Here is a 17,074-nt window from a genome sequence, read left to right as displayed (position 1 = left end):
ATCTCAAGATCTGTCTCTTTTCACAGCTATCCAGCTGAGTGAAAGTGGAAGTGACTCTGATGTGGGATCTGGTGGGATAAGACCCAAACAGCCCCGCATGCTTCAGGAGAACACAAGGATGGGCATGGAAAATGAAGAAAGCATGATGTCCTATGAGGGAGACGGTGGGGAGGCTTCTCATGGTTTGGAGGATAGCAACATCAGGTAATCGGTAGCAACATGCTACAGGGCTGTGGCATCAGTGCCCAGCTATGATGTCAGAGGGCCCAGCATCAGATTACTTTCATCCATCAAACATTTCCTGAGCACCTACTAGGGCCAGGCACTGTGCTAGGCCCTTGGGGATACACAGAGGAGCAAGACATATCCTGCCCTTGAGGAGCTCACAGTCTAGTGGAAGAGACTGATACAACGAAATTATTACAAATACAGTGTGATGAGAGCTACATAGCATAGGTTAAGTACAAAGTGCCAAGTCACCACTGAGGAGGGAGTATCTCTCTCTGCTTGGAGTAATCAGGGAAAGTGTCACAGATGAGGGAACATTTGAACTGGGCCTTACAGGATGAATAGGAGTCTACTAAGTAGATAAGTGGCAACAGGTGAGGAGATCCTTAGAGATGGAACAGTATGTTCAAAGGCACAGAAATATAGCAAAGTAAATTCCAGACAGAAGGGAGGTTGCTGGGCGTTGTGACTCTAGAAGTAGCAAGGGATTATACTGTAGAGGACCTTAACTGGTATGCTAAGACATTTGGATTGTGGTTAATGGGAATCATCACTTTAAGGAAAAGAAAGTAACATCAAATTTGTGTGTTAAATAACTCTAGGGCAGTGATAAGGAATTCAGCTAGAATCTATTAGGAGTGGAAGAAAGGGAAGGGACATATTCAAGAACTGTTCAGAGGGTAGATCAATTGGATTTAGGAGGTAAGGAGATTAGATATATAATGAATGGGAATGTCACTGAGAGAAGAAAGAGGAAAAACAGGTATTAGATGGAGTGGGAAAGGAGGCAAAAAATGAATTTGTCTGTGGACGTGTTGGATTTAAGGTACATATGATACATCTAAGCCACAGGTATCCAGCAAGCAGTAAGAGTCTATTCATCCAGCAGATATTTACAAGTACAAAAGCAAGGATGTTGTCCTTGCTTCAAGGAGTTTAGTCTAGTGGGAAATCTAAAACAGGCAAACAGATGATGATCACAGTGTAACAAGAAAAGTGCTCTGATAGGCAGCGACAGGATTTTTCTGGGACTTGGGTAGGAGTGGAGTAGGGGAGCTGGTTAGAGAAGCTGAGCTGAATCAGAATAGGAATCAGCTAAATGAAAAGGAAAGTGAAGGACATTCCAGAGACTAAGAACAGCATGTATGACGACACAGAGACATGAAACACTTCTAGAGAATGCAAGTAGCTCAGTGTGGCTGGAGGTTTTGATCATGATCCGTGTAATAGAGACAGTTTAAAGAAGTAGGTAAGGACCAAATCATGAAGGGTCTGAAAATTTGGGGCAGACATTGAATGAGCGTAGTATGATCAGATCTGTATTTTGGAAAAGTTGCTCTGTGCCCCAAAAGAAAGATGGGCAAAAGCCATGAATTAACAGTTTACAAAAGAAATGCAAATGGCCAATAAATATATGAAAAATTAGCTTTCCTAAGAAAGAAATGCAATAAAACAATGAAATGCAATTTTTTTACCTATAAGATGGGCAAAGATTAAAATGAATGATAATGCCCAGTGTTGAAAAAGGCATGAGGAAAAAGACATTCTGAAATGACTGGTTGATAATGTAAATTGAAACGGGTAGGTGAGAGAGATACAGCAATTTATCATTATAAATCAGAAACTTAAAAAGCGTGCATCCCCTTTGGCCCCCACATTCCATATCTAGGAAGTTATTCCATGGGAACAATAAAATACCTTCATCAAGATGTTTGTACAAGGATGTTTATCACAGCATTGTTTCTAATAGTGGGAAAATTGAAGACAGCTTAAATGTTCTAGTGAGAGACTGAAATAAATCCTGTTACAGCCATACAGTGGAATACCATGCAGCTATTAAAATGATGATATAGATGTATGTTTATTGACATGGAAGGATGTTCATTATAAACATTAGTGAAAAAGCAGATTCCTGAAGAGTATGTAGAGTATTCCAATTTTGTAAATAAAAAGAAAATGTTTAAGCATCAAAGTGAAGTGCATAGAAAAAAATTTGGAAGGTCATATACCAAAAGATTATCTCTGGGTGGTAGAGTTATTGGTGTTTTTTTTTCTTTTTCTTTTTTTCTGGTGTATATTCTAATTTTTTTTAACCAGTGAACGTGCATTACTTGTGGGTTTTTTTAAGTAAAATTAAGAATAAACAAACAAACAAAAATAAACAGCACTCTGGCAGAAATGTGAAGAATTAATTGGAGGAGAGCAAGACTGGAGGCATGAAGACTGATTTCAGTGGTGCAGGCGGCCAGGGATCACAAAGGACTAAGCCAAGGCAGGCAGAATAGGGCTGGAAAGGAGGGGGTAGAGACAAGATATATTGAAAAGGTAGAATCTTCAGGACTGTTGACTAATTGGATATGTAGATGAGTGAAGCTGTAAGTGGCAGAAGAAACTATGAGGCTCTCAGAGCATTTATGGTCATGTAAGCTGGCAGTGTGTTGTTCAGGTGTAGGAGAGTTTCTTTCATTCAGATTCTTGCGTATATGAAGTTGGCAAGTTGATGTTTTTGAATAGGATCATTTTTCTCTCAGGGACCTGTAGAACAGTCCAGAACCATCATTTTAGTGTCCAGGGGAGGTGAGATGGGCTGATCCCTTGGTGGCACCAAGAACGGGACTGGTCAGCTAGAGGTTGGTGTCCGAGCTTGAGAGATGACATGTTTCTCTTCTCAGTTATGGGAGCTATGAGGAGCCTGATCCCAAGTCGAACACCCAAGACACAAGCTTCAGCAGCATCGGTGGGTATGAGGTATCAGAGGAGGAAGAAGATGAGGAGGAGGAAGAGCAGCGCTCTGGGCCGAGCGTACTAAGCCAGGTCCACCTGTCAGAGGACGAGGAGGACAGTGAGGATTTCCACTCCATTGCTGGGGACAGTGACTTGGACTCTGATGAATGAGGCTTCCTTTGGGCCTCCTTGGTCAGCCTTCCCTGTTCTCCAGCCTAGGTGGTTCACCTTTCCCCCATTTGTTTATATTTGTACAGTGTCTGATCTTGAAATCACCAGATTAACTAGTACCGTAGCCTTTAAAAATTAGTAAGTAAGGGCTTCCCTGGTGGCACAGTGGTTGAGAGTCCGCCTGCCAATGCAGGGGACACAGGTTCATGCCCTGGTCCGGGAAGATCCCACATGCCGCAGAGCGGCTGGGCCCGTGAGCCATGGCCGCTGAGCCTGCACGTCCGGAGCCTGTGCTCCGCAACGGGAGAGACCACAACAGTCAGAGGCCCGCGTACCACAAAAAAAAAAAAAATTTAGTAAGTAAGTAACTGATAAAAAATCACCTCTCCTGATCTTCCTGGGGGCAGTGCCACCCTTTGATTTAAAACCAAGCAACCCCCTTCCCCCTACCACTAACAGAGAGTAATCTTCTCCAGTGTCCCCTTTAACTCCATTTATTGCTCTTAGTATCATTCTTTCCTGGGGAAAGAAGAGAAATCATGAAATAACTAATAACTTTATGTCCTCTTGATGTATTAGAAAATTTCCAAGCATGGTATCATCTCAGTTTTCTAATTTGCAGGCTGGAACAGGGGACAGCCCCTCTGCTGGGACAGAGAATTGGATTCTGGTGGACTCTATGCCACACTAAAAACATAAACCTCTTGGACAAACTGAACTGCCCATTATTTTATTATTTATTTGATTATACAATGCCTTGTTCCTAAATGGATTGGAGGCAAATAACTAAATGTTTGAAACAGCCTATATGTCAGAAATGATATGTTGCCATGTAAATGTGTTCTGTCCCTCCCCCCCAGGGGAAATGGTAGGGAAATGGTAAGTTCCTTAGGGCAAAGACTGTGTCTTCTGTTTCTTTTCATGCTTAGGATATGGTTCTGTGCAGAGTAGGTACTCAGTAAATGTTCCTAGAATCATAAAATCCTCAACAGATTCATTACTGAGCGTCTGCTCCATGGTAAGCGTTCCATCAAAACCTTGGGATGCAAAATGAAATAAGACGCATTCCTTTCACTGAACAATATCACCATCAAGTTGGGGGAGGGGGGGTGGAATTCAAGACGTTAATAAATCATTACAGTACTGTGAGATAAGTGCAATTAAGAAGCTAGATATAAAGTATAGGGGAAAAAAGAAGAGTGATCATGTCTGAAAAAGTCAGGGAAGTCTTCCTAGAGGTAATTTTTAAGCTGATTGTTGAAGAATTAATTAGTAGGAGCTTGCCAGATGGAAAAGTGCAGGCAGAGTGTAACATGAAGTGAAAAGGACGAACTCCAGAAATGGCAGAGTGTGTTCCTAGTTTGTTTGTTTGTTTGTTTGTACCAGCCTTGTTCCAGAAAGGATTTAAGGTGGTTTATGTTCCAGTCCCTCGAATGCTGGAATGGCTAGAGATGAGACTGAAAGATGGATAGGAAGCATATCGTCAAGAGCTTTGATTTTGATGCTAATGCATATGAATTCATATTATGAGAAATGAGGCGCTCTAGTGGAGTGATATAATCAGATTTGTGTTTTAGGAATTTTCTGTATATTAAATGAGGAAAAATTGAACAATCATGTAACAAGTGTGATACCGTTTTTGTAAATGACAAAACCCATGTGTGTGTATTTATATGTGCTTATATGTATATGCAAAGGAAAAGGTCTGAAAGGATATACACAAAACTGTTTGCAGTGATAACCTCTGGGGAGTGGGATTGGAGGGGAGGAGGATTGGAGGGGAGGGGGCTATATGCTTGTGTGTATACTGGGTGGGGTATTGTGCTTTTATTTCTGTATTTGAATTTTTTACAAGAATGTATGATTTTTGGAATAAAAAAATTAAAAAAATTCCAGCACTAGTGCGGAGAGTGGTTTGGAGAGGGGCAAATCTAGTTCAAGTATGGGGTAGTGGAGCCTGAACGAGGGCTGTGGCATTAAGATGGGGAGGAGGGGGATGAATTTGAGAGCTGTTTAGGGGATAGAATCAACAGGACTTGATGACCAATTGGCATTTGGGAGTGGAGAAGGAAGAATGAAAGGTGGCTTCCAGAATTTTGGTTTAGCTTGATTGGATGGGTACATGGTATTCATTCATTCAGCATTTATCGAGCCACCTATTTTTATCAAGTAGTCTGCTAGATGCTGATACAGACGTTAAGATACAGTTTCTGATGGCAGGGCACTTAAGGTCTAGAATGAGTGGTAGACACATAAATATAAATAAGTTTAATAAGAAATGATCATTGCAATAAATATTTATAAAGTTTCATGGTGATAAGGAGTTACCAACTCTGCTTATGAAGTGAGGATAAGAAGCCTTCGTAGAGGGGAACCCTTCAGATAGATCATGAAGAGTAGGGAGGAGTTTGCCGGGGTCAGTGCGGGGGAAGTATTCTAGGCAGAGGGAACAGAATGCTTAGGGGCATGAAAGTACATGGTCTGTTCATGGAACAACAAGTAGTTCTGGATGGATGGAATATAGGAAACATATGTAGTGTAGTGATTATTTACAAGGCTCAGGTTCAAATGCTCATCTTAGATCACTGGCACAGTGTGGAAAATAGATGGGCTGGGGAGGGCTGATGCCAGATGAGAGATGATGGAGACTTAAAACTGGCTGAGGCATTGGCAGTAGGCGTGAAATGAGAGGTACCTCTTGGTGACTGATTGGATAATGGAAAGTAAAAAAAAAAAAGTGGAATCTAGGTTTCTGACTTAGGTGATTGGGTAAATGGTGATGACCATTCACTGAACAGATTGAGGGTGGAAGGTAGGAGAAATAGCTAAGTTCGGTTGGGAGCATGTGTGTTTAAACTATGATAGGTAGAAAGCTTAGGATTTGTGCAAACTTGGGAGTAGGTGAGATCACACAGGAAGCCTGTGTAGAGTCAGAAGAGTATGGAGGGCAGAATGCTGGTATAGACCGATTTTTAGGGGTGGTCAGAAATAGGAGAACTTGAAGAATGATATTTCTTAAACCAGGGAAGGAGGTTTAAAGGAAAAAAGAAAAAGACTTAGCATCTATACCACAGAGAAGTAAAATAAAGCCTGAGAGCTTTGGGGTTTGGCAACTAGGAGGTCCCTGGTGACCTTAGCTAGCAAGAGAGTGAGATTAGAAGCCAGCCAGCAGGAGGTTGAGGGACAGATGGAAGATGAGGAAGTGACAAGAGAGATCATAGACTACCCCTTCAAGAAGCTAGGCTGAAAAAAAATAAAAAAGAAGCTAGGCTGTGAGGAATAAAAGAGGGGAGAGTCTTAAGATGGAAGAAAAATAGGGACTTCCCTGCCTGTCCAGTGGTTAAGACTCTGCACTTCCACTGCAGGGGCCGCAGGTTTGATTCCTGGTCAGGGAATTAAGATCCTGCATGCGGAGCCTGCGAAGCGCAGCCAAAATTTAAAAAAAAAAAAGGAAGATAAATAAGTACGCTTGCGTAGGCTTAAGGGAGAAAGCAATAGAGAAGGAGGGGTTGGAAAAAAGCAAGAGAAGATAATTGTTGGAAAGACCTCTGTGAAAACAGGAAGGAATGTTAGCATAGATAGCATTTCCTCCTATAGGAGAAGAGATTCCCCCCCCCCAGACAAAGGAAGGAAGGAGTTGGAGTTACAGATCAGCCTATAGATGAGGGAGGTAGAAAGTTGGAGGAATTCACACTTCATAGCTTCAGTTTCCTCTGTGGAATAGGTAAAATCATCCTTGTGAGAAAAGTGAAAATGGGATGGGAGCTCGAATAAAAGTGTTGAACTGCTGAGAGAGAGAATGAAAAACCGAAAACCTGCTAAATGTCCCATTAGTAGCAGAGAGGTTGAATTGCGGTACGTCCAGTCAAAAAATATGCAACTGTTGAAAAAGAATGAGGAAAATCTACATGTGCTAATAGGAAAGATATTCTTGAAGAAATAAGTCTTAGAATAGTAGGTGACATTTAATTTCACTTGTTTAGGAGACAAAAGGAATGTAAATCCATATTTGCATATTCACAGAGAAGATTCCGCATGTTGCACTTCAAACTTAACACCTCTAGGAGTGAGGTAGGGTTGGGGAGGGGCGCATTCTCTTCACTGTAAACCCTTCTATTAATGTTGAAGTGTTTCTTGGTATTTTTTTTTTAATGGTCATGAGGGAAATGGGAGCTGGAGCTGACATGGGATCCATAAAAGGATTGTTATAGGTGTTCAATGAACAAATGAGGTTAAAGGCTGTTTATTTAAAATGGTACCGATTTACTTTATTGTGTGATTTTTCCCCAAAGGTCCTCAGCAACACAGCTGTCATGGTGTAGAAGCAGAAAAGGTAAAGCAGTTTGCATGTGACTATAAATAGGGATGGTTAGAGCATGGTGCATATGGAAGGGGCTGGCAAAAGCTGAAACTAGAATTAGCCAGGGTCCAGATCATGGAGAGCTCTATATGCTTTGCTGAAGAATCTAGACATAATCCTAAAGGCAGTAGGAATCTATTGAAGGATTTGGATCACTTTAGCTGCAATTTGGGATATGGACTATAGAGTAGGACTGGAGATGGTTGTGGCAGTCATTTAAGCAAGATATGAGTCAGTTGTGAAGCAAGAACAGTGGGCAAAGATTTGAGAGAATTGAGGAGGTAGAATCTACAAGTGATTGATTAAATGTGGGGGATTATTTCAGTCAGTCAAATGCTGATTGAGCCTAGTGGGTGCCAGGCATTATTCTTCGTGCTCTGAATACAGCAGTGAATAAAACATACCCCTTCCCTCAAAGAGTTTAGGATCTAGTGGGGGCGGGGAGACAAACAAGTGAATCAGAGTGCGAGAAGTACTCCGAAGACAAAACAAAGTGATGTGAGAGGGTATGGGGTGAGGGTTCTAACTTAATGGTCAAGGAAGACCTTGCTGAGTAGCTCTCATTGGCGTATAAATATGCATGTATTACTGTGATAAAACATTTTTTTTTAATTTGAAAAAGTAAGCAATGAAGGAACCACAAAAGGTACTTTAAAAGACTGGCCAGAGAAGTATGAGGAAACCAGGATACAGTTTTTTGGGATGCCAAAGGAGAATTTCAGAGGATGGAATGGTCAGCAATGTCCAGTATTTGCAGAAAGGTCAGTCAGATAAGGACTGAAATATGTCATTTGGACTTGGCAGTTGGTGAGCCTAATGAAAATAGTTTCTTTGGAATGGTGGATGCAGAAACCAGATGGCAAGTGGGTTTAAGAACTGAATTGAATGTGAAGTAGAAACAGAGCTTGATTTGATTAAATAATAGCTATCATTCACTGTGCCAGCCCCTCTGTGCAGAGAGCTCTTCTTACCTGACCTCATTTAATCCTGAACCATCTATGAGATCAATATTATTCCCATTTTACAAATGAGGAAACTTCCTCAGGAGCACCAAGGGTCGAAGAGATTAGCCTTAGCCTAGAGAAGGGCCATCTTTAAATTAAGACCAGAAAGATGGGTACTGGATATAGAGAAGCAGTAGGAAGGAAACCATGACTCTGGGCATTGTGGACCATTGTAAGGAGTTTTGTCTATATTCTAAAAGCAGTGGGAAATTTTTCAGTGGGAGTGGGGTGGAGCCTGAGAAGGTAAGGTCAGGATTGTGTTTCCAAAACACCGGTTCCATATCAGTGTAAAAATAGACAAATTTTTTTCCTATTGGTAGTTTAATCTCCTTTGGCAATTCCAGGGTCTTTGGTATTACGGTGCAAATATTTGCCTAAATATAATAATCTAATTTGTTTCCCCCTGACGTTGAAGATAAGCCACTGGTGTACTTGTACTGATTCCCAGGCCCCAGTTCAACCTTCTTGAGTCAGAATGTCTGGGGAAGACTGGTGGTGTGTATATTTTACAGATGGCCCAAGTGATTTTTGGCCACGCCACGCAGCTTGTGGAATATTAGTTCCCCAAACAGGGATTGAACCCATGCCCTTGGCAGTGAAAGCACAGAATCCTAACCATTGGACTGCCAGGGAATTCCCTCCAAGTGATTCTTATCTGAGAAGTTTGGGAAACTGATTCAGCAACATTCCCAAATTTATGCTATCCTCTGTATCAGCTGTTGTTGCCAAAATCTTAGCTCTCTGTGCACCAGTGCCAAACAGAAATATGTAGACAGAGTGATGGAGGAGAAAGAAAGAGTGGCTTTATTTCTTTGCCAGGCAAAGGGGAACACAGTAGGCTAGGGCCTCAAGAACTGTGCCCCCCTTCACTGGGGAATAGGGAGAAGTTGTATAGTCAGGGGTAGTGGTCAGAGGTATGTGATAAGGATCAAGGCAGTAACAGTCTTGCATTCTTCTTTCTTCTGCAGAGTTTCAAAAGGGTGGGGTTGCTGACAAGATTAGGGTGTGTTCAGGGTCTCCTAATCTCCTGAGCTTCTCTGGTCACTTTAATCTTGCCTCAGGTGGTTTTGTGGCTGCTCCTCCCTTGATTAGCAACTGTTCAGGTCTGCCCTTTGGAACTCAGGGAAGGTCATGGAGGCTGGAGTCTTGCTTACAAGAAATGGGGGACAAAAAGGCCTCCCGGCTCAGGAGCCCCAGAGGGCCCTACTCAGCATCGATCCCTTCCTTTTCTTTGATATTCCTCAATCTTGAGGAGAACAGATGTTGGACAAGAAAAGGGAACAATCGTTTTGGATAGAGATGTTAATCGTAAACTCGGCAGAGGAACTCAGCTTTCGGGGGACTCGGTTTTCATCCCCACTTCAGCTGTATCTTTCCCCAAATCTTTTAGGGAACGGGGCGACAACAGCTTTAACTACTTCTTGCTGAGCTGGGGCGTATTCCTGCCTAAATTTGGGGGAATAGATAACAAATTAGAAGTATTTGAGTTCCAAGTCCTGGATCTGAGTCTTGTGTGATTAAGAACTCAAACCTTTGTTTTGCCATTTTGGTGTAGCAGACCCAGTTAGAAGTAAGAGGAGTGACAACTAGAACGTTAGTAGACAGAACAGATCTCATTTCCTTGGGAATTCAGGGGAGTAAGTCTGAAGCCCAGTCTGGAACCGGCACTTCAGAGAGACTTATTGTAGCCAGTTGTTTCCAAACCATTCCCTGTATGGGGAAAACCTATCAAGGCAATCCTGAAGACCCAGAAATAGGAAGCTGACCACATGTCTAGCAGTTAGAATTATCGAAATAATCAGCATGTGAATCTATAGGTAGAAGGTATGAGAAAGGATAAGAAAACAACTTTCATTCCACTTGTCGGAACAAATACTTAAAGTTTCCCAAAGGGTGAGATGTCTGTTTCTCAGGAGTCTGTTGGCTGTAGGCAGGCTTGGCTGGTCAATAGCTGATAATCTTCTTACTCTGGTATGATGTACCCACGGTTTTACTCTATCTAATTTTAGAGAGGCGTGAGTAGTAAGAAGAACGTGCTAAGATAAGATCCCTTTCATTTTTTTCTTCAGGCTGCTGCTGCTGCTCAGGTCATTGCTCTTTTTCATACTTCAGCAGCACCCCGTCTCCCGCTTTGAAGGGAGGTAAGAGAGCTTCAAGGGAAGGGGAAATGAGCCAGGTCCAGGATCTCGGGCAAGCTGTCTACTTCTGATGTCGTCGTCTTCTCGCCCTGGTGTGAGTGTAGTTTCTCCTTTGTTTGAGCATTGTTTTGAGGTGATTTTCAAGGTCAGCCATCCTCTCTATAGGCCACTCCAGTGCAGGGGCCCTTTATGAGTGGAAATTAATCCAAAAGTCAATTCCCTTCAGTTTTGCTGTGCATAAGCTAGTTAAGAGTACCTGAAAAGGGTCCTTCTCTCCAGGTTGGAGATAGTCCTTTAAATTTTGTCTTTTCCGGTATGCATAATCCCCTGGTTGCAGGTCATGGGGCATCTGATCTTCATCCAAAGAAATTACGGAGATAAGCTTCAGAAACAAACTTAGAGTATCCTTTAATAATGCAATTAAACTCCGCTCCGGCTTGGCGTGGGCTGCGCGGAGAATGGATGCCCTCGTGACCTAATGTCCGGCAGGCTGTAGGGCCTGCCGACCCGGCTCGCAGGGAATCGACCAGCTGCCTGAGTGCCTGCGCCACCCACTACCATGAACGAGGAGGCCATCTGCAGTGCTCTGCCCACCATCCCGCACCACAGGCTCTCCAACTTGCGCTACCTGAGCCGCGGCGCGTCCAGCACAGTGTCTTCTGCCCGCCACGCAGACTGGCGCGTTCAGGTGGCCGTGAAACACCTGCACATTCACACCCCGCTGCTGGACAGTGATTGGTGAATTATTCTCTGTAACCTGACTTCTGCCCAATGAGTGGACCTTCCCCAACAATCTCCCAACTCCTTATGAGTAGACTGCTGCCATGTCATGAGGACATTCAGAGAGCCAGTGGAGAGGCCTATGTGACAAAGAAGGAAGACCTGACAGCAACATGAGCAGTCTTGGAAGGGGACTCTCCCCCAGTTGAGTTTTTGTGTTTTTTTTGTTTGTTTGTTTGTTTGTTTTTTTGCTGTACGCTGGCTTCTCACTGTTGTGGCCTCTCCCGTTGTGGAGCACAGGCTCTGGATGCACAGGCTCAGCGGCCACGGCTCATAGAAACTGAGATAATGTCTGTTGTTCTAAAAAATAATAATAATAATAATGATTCGATTAAACTTTACATTAATATAACATAACAGCACAGAATTATGTGAGAGATGAGTCTTAGTAATTACAGATCTCCATTAACAAAACTGGGATTTAACATTCATTGCAAAATCTTTTTCTCTCTAAAATTACCCTCTTTTTTACTAAATGTAACCAAATTAAAACTAGATGGTTTGTAAAATAAGTGTGGGCTCAGTAAACTTGGTTTGATGATTTATATAACTGTAATTGATCATATAGACTTTTTACTTGCTGAAACTTTTTTTTTTTTTTTTTTTTGCGCGGCACTGCGGGCCTCTCACTGTTGTGGCCTCTCCCGTTGCGGAGCACAGGCTCCGGACGCGCAGGCCCAGCGGCCATGGCTCACGGGCCCAGCCGCTCCGCGGCATGTGGGATCTTCCCCGACCGGGGCACGAACCCGTGTCCCCTGCATCGGCAGGCAGACTCCCAACCGCTGTGCCACCAGGGAAGCCCCCAGTTGAGCTTTGAGATGACTGTAGCCCCTGCCAATATTTTGATGGCAGCCTGCCTGAGAGCCGGAGCCTGAGGCTTTGACACTCCCAGCTAAGTTGCACCTGTTTTCCTATATCTGTTTCCACAGAAACTGTGAGATATTATGTCTGTTGTTCTAAAAAATAATAATAATGATGATTCGATTAAACTTTACATTAATATAACAGCAAAGAACTATGTGGGAGATGAGTCTTAATAATTACAGATCTCCATTAACAAAACTGGGATTTAACATTCATTGTAAAATCTTTTTCTCTCTAAAATTACCCTCTTTTCTACTAAATGTAACCAAATTAAAACTAAATGGTTTGCAAAATAAGTGTGGTCTCAGTAAACTTGGTTTGATGATTTATATAACTGTAATTGATCATATAGACTTTTTACTTGATGAAACTTTTTTTTTTTTTCTTTTTGTGGCACGCGGGCCTCTCACTGTTGTGGCCTCTCCCGTTGCGGAGCACAGGCTCCGGACGCGCAGGCTCAGCGGCCATGGCTCACGGGCCCAGCCTCTCCGCGGCATGTGGGATCTTCCCAGAACGGGGCACGAACCCGTGTCCCCTGCATCGGCAGGCAGACTCTCAACCACTGCGCCACCAGGGAAGCCCTTGCTGAAACTTTTATAAGGAGTCTCAGACTGGACTTTTAAAGGACCTCTCAGGGCTAAGAAAGTCACACCAAGGGTTTATCACAGATTTTTGCCTAACCTATGTAGGTGAATTCCTCCCTTTTTGAGGTCTCCAAAATACCTTGGGATTTCTGTAACCACTAGTGGGGTAGCCTTCCTAATTTATCTGATAAAGCTGCAGGGAACCTAAGAGTTTCCAAACTCTGGAGGGAGCAGATAGATAAGATAAATGTTTCAATTCTGCTTACAAAAAAGTATAATTTACCAAATTTCTGTAAGTTATAATGAGTTTGAGGGGAAGGTCTCCTTATACCTGGAAAACACAGATTTAAACCGGTAATTTTTTCAGATAGAAACCATAAAAATAACCATATTCACCAGTTCACTCCATCCTGTATAACTAATCCTTTTTTGGTTAACAGCTTTATGAGGCCATCAGGTTTTTCATTAGAATTCTTCAGTTTCTTACACAGTTCAGCATTATGGTCTGAAAGTCAGAAACTTGTATATATCCAAAAGTCCTTTCTATAAATCTTCTTGAAGGGGAAGCATTTTTTGCAAAGGCATTAGATTGAAACCGTAAGTGTCTATAATGACAAAAGACTTAAGAAGGCACGTTTGTTAAGGAACCTCCGTACTTTTCTCCATAGTGGCTGTACATTCCGACCAGCAGTGCAAGAGTGTTCCCTTTTCTCCACACCCTCTCCAGCATTTGTTTCTAGATTTTTTGATGATGGCCATTCTGACCGGTGTGAGATGATATCCTCACTGTAGTTTTGATTTGGGCATATACCCTGAGAAAACCATAATTCAAAAAGAGTCATGTACCAAAATGTTCATTGCAGCGCTATTTACAATAGCCAGGAGATGGAAGCAACCTAAGTATCCATCATCGGATGAATGGATAAAGATGTGGTACATATATACAATGGAATATTACTCAGCCATAAAAAGAAACGAAATTGAGCTATTTGTAGTGAGGTGGATAGACCTAGAGTCTGTCATACAGAGTGAAGTAAGTCAGAAAGAGAAAAACAAATACTGTATGCTAACACATATATATGGAATTTAAGAAAGAAAAAAAAAGTCATGAAGAACCTAGGGGTAAGATGGGAATAAAGACACAGACCTGGTCTTCCCTGGTGGCGCAGTGGTTGAGAGTCTGCTTGCCGATGCAGGGGACACGGGTTCGTGCCCCGGTCCGGGAAGATCCCACATGCTGCGGAGCGGCTGGACCCGTGAGCCATGGCCGCTGAGCCTGCGCGTCCGGAGCCTGTGCTCCGCAACGGGAGAGGCCACAACAGTGAGAGGCCCACGTACCGCAAAAAAATAAATAAAAAAAAATAAAGACACCTACTAGAGAATGGACTTGAGGATATGGGGCGGGGGAAGGGTAAGCTGTGACAAAGTGAGAGAGTGGCATGGACATATATACACTACCAAACGTAAAATAGATAGCTAGTGGGAAGCAGCCACATAGCACAGGAAGATCAGCTGGTTGCTTTGTGACCGCCTAGAGGGGTGGAATAGGGAGGGTGGGAGGGAGGGAGACGCAAGAGGGAAGAGATATGGGAACATATGTATATGTATAACTGATTCACTTTGTTATAAAGCAGAAACTAACACACCATTGTAAAGCAATTGTACTTCAATAAAGATGTAAAAAAAAAAAAAAGAATACTTTGGAGAAACCAAATCCAGTCTTGTTCTAGCCCATTCCTATTGAAATCCATGTACCCAACTAAATTTAGTCCAATCTTAGAAAATCCTGATTATGTATCACTCTTTTCAGTATTTTTCATTCTTCACACATTTTTTTAATGCTTTTTTAAAAAAATTATTTAGTTTATTTTTGACTGAGTTGGGTCTTCGTTGCTGCGCGCAGGCTTTCTGTAGTTGTGGGAGCGGGGTCTATTCTTCATTGAGGTGCGCGGGCTTCTCATTGCGGTGGCTTCTCTTGTTGCGGAGCACAGGCTCTAGGCGCGTGGGCTTCAGTAGTTGTGGCTCACGGTCTCTAGAGCGCAGGCTCAGTATTTGTGGCGCACGGGCTTAGTTGCTCCACGTCATGTGGGATCTTGCAGGACACGGGCTCGGACCGGGGCTCAAACCCGTGTTCCCTGCATTGGCAGGTGGATTCTTAACCACTGCGCCACCAGGGAAGCCCTTCACACCTTTTACTAAAAACACATATCTTACTTTCCTTAAAAGTTTTTTCCCATTGAGTTCCTTTTCTTGTTGACAAATTTGTAATAGATACAGAATAAGGTCTTATTTGACCTCTAGGTGTACGACAGAAGTATTATACTTGACATTGATGACTCTAACATATCTATATTAATCAAACCAACAAGCTTAAGCCACCTTCAATACCAGATATCCGTTTAGTACTGAATATTTTGCAGATGACATGAACCTGAAATTCATTCTAGCCAGATTATTTTCTATTTTTGAGTATTTATATAAGCACTTAATTTTTTAAAAAGCCAACTAGTAGAGCTCTTTTACGAATTCATTTTTGGCAATACCATACACCTACAACACACATATAGACACGAACACACAAACCAACATAGAGGCCTCATAGTTTCTGTTCGAATTTCAGCCCTGAGTCGGGTACAACATAAAAGCCATCAGTTACAAGGGGTTGGATTCAAATTGGGTTTCTAGCAGATGGAACACATCAAGGTCACCTATCTAGATGGTTAAACCCTTTTTACTAGTGTTTACAGAAGAAAAGACACTTAAGATTTCTATTTATCCTTGACAAGTCAAATTCTAAATTACTTTACCCTTTTTAAAATTTCCAGTTTAAAAAGATGGCAGAGCTAAGTGTTCCTGAGAAGACCAGATAGGACATTTGCATCTCAATGGTACAGGCAAGTTCCTCCTAGGATGACTTTGTTTCCCTTTTGTTTAATACTTATAAGCCTCTTAAGATAAATAGGGAAGGTTTTGGGACTGGTGAAAGAGATTGGTGGGTTTTGGATTATTTTCGGAGCCACACCTCTGGTCCTGTAAAGACTACATTCGTAAAACAAGGACAGTTTTGTTTTCTTTTTCAAAGAATTGGGTGACTACCTCAATGATATTGAAGGACTGACATACCCATTCACCCATGTTGGAAAGTTTTACTTTTCCTCATTTAGCTTAGGGGAGGAGTCCTCTTCCAAAATTCCTATCAGGCTCTGAATATTAGCTATGGTTATTTTAGTCAGACCAGTGGCCTCCTATTTTGGTAATCTATTTATAAACATTTTTTGAGGATCTTCCCTACGTTTAAGAAATTGGTACCTTATATTTAGACACTATATAACCCTTCTACTTAATATCACCGGCTGGATATCTTTGGCCAAGCTGGGAACCTCGATATTCCACGTTCCAGGGTCTACTAAGGCTTATCAGAACAATCTGAAGGAGTAAGGGAACATGCAGAAGTGGGGGAGGCTTGTTTTCCTCCCTGAGCCAGGAGAGTTTTTCTGATTCCTCAGGCTTTCAATTACAGGAGAAAGTCCTGGACATAAGGGAACCTCAGTCCATTTTCCCATCCTGTGGCAATAAAGATCTAATTGTAAGAGACCCATTTTTAGGCCATTTTTCTTTGTCATTGGATCATAGCTATAGGTTGACCAGTCATTCAAAATTTTTTCTAAGGGGCTCCCAGGTAGGGGTGGAACCTTACAGGAAGCGCTTCCCATTCTAGCTTGAGCAGTTAGTAACATGTCTGCGCGCTCAAACCAAAGTAACCAAACGAACCCAAACCTTGCCAGCTGGAAGCCACACTCAAAATTAAAAATATCAGCAAAGAGATGCCCAGAAATCAAAAACCAAATGGCAAAAATGCCCTAAATGTGACTTCCCAGTCCCACTAGACGTGTGACCTTTGTCCGAAGCGGCGCCTTACAAATGGAATTTCCCTTCACAGGGAGAACTCCCCAAACTGGAACCGAAGTTCCCCAAACGAACAAAGTCAAAGAGGCTACGGTGTGCACTCCAGGGAACTTACCAAATTGCTGGCAGGTTTGTTGCGACGTACCAAACGCCCTCTTTCTGATCCTCCAAGAGTTAATGTTGTCTCAGGGTAGATGTCCGGGCTGATGCGGAGAAGGGAGAAGGAAGGTGTCCTGAAGGCAAAGAAAGCCTCGGCAGCTGCTAGGGCAACCTCTCCCCCGATCTCCGCCGCAGCCATGGAGTTCTGCAGCTGAG

At 42.6% G+C, this 17,074-nt stretch overlaps 1 protein-coding gene across 9 annotated transcripts in view; it reads left to right on the top strand.

Moving 5' to 3' along the window:
* The window catches only part of TAF1 (TATA-box binding protein associated factor 1), a 98,749-nt gene extending 86,060 nt beyond the window's left edge, over window positions 1–12,689 (top strand). For 5 of the 9 annotated variants that reach the window (XM_060292776.1, XM_060292774.1, XM_060292770.1 and 2 more), the window contains 2 exons: window positions 27–204; window positions 2,901–4,889. In XM_060292776.1, the coding sequence (XP_060148759.1) occupies window positions 27–204; window positions 2,901–3,123 (401 nt within the window). In that variant the 3' untranslated portion in view covers window positions 3,124–4,889. Of the gene's footprint in view, window positions 1–26; window positions 205–2,900; window positions 4,890–7,415; window positions 7,457–8,105; window positions 8,245–10,556 lie in introns of those variants that run through there. The other 4 variants (XM_060292773.1, XM_060292772.1, XM_060292780.1 and 1 more) reach the window with 4 other exon arrangements.
* The last annotated feature ends 4,385 nt before the right edge of the window (window positions 12,690–17,074 follow it).

Source organism: Globicephala melas, chromosome X (genome assembly GCF_963455315.2).
Source record: "Globicephala melas chromosome X, mGloMel1.2, whole genome shotgun sequence".
Classification (NCBI taxonomy): Eukaryota; Metazoa; Chordata; class Mammalia; order Artiodactyla; family Delphinidae; genus Globicephala; species Globicephala melas.
The sequence above is the reverse complement of the archived record's forward strand: the minus strand, read 5'-3'. Positions and strand labels throughout refer to the sequence as shown.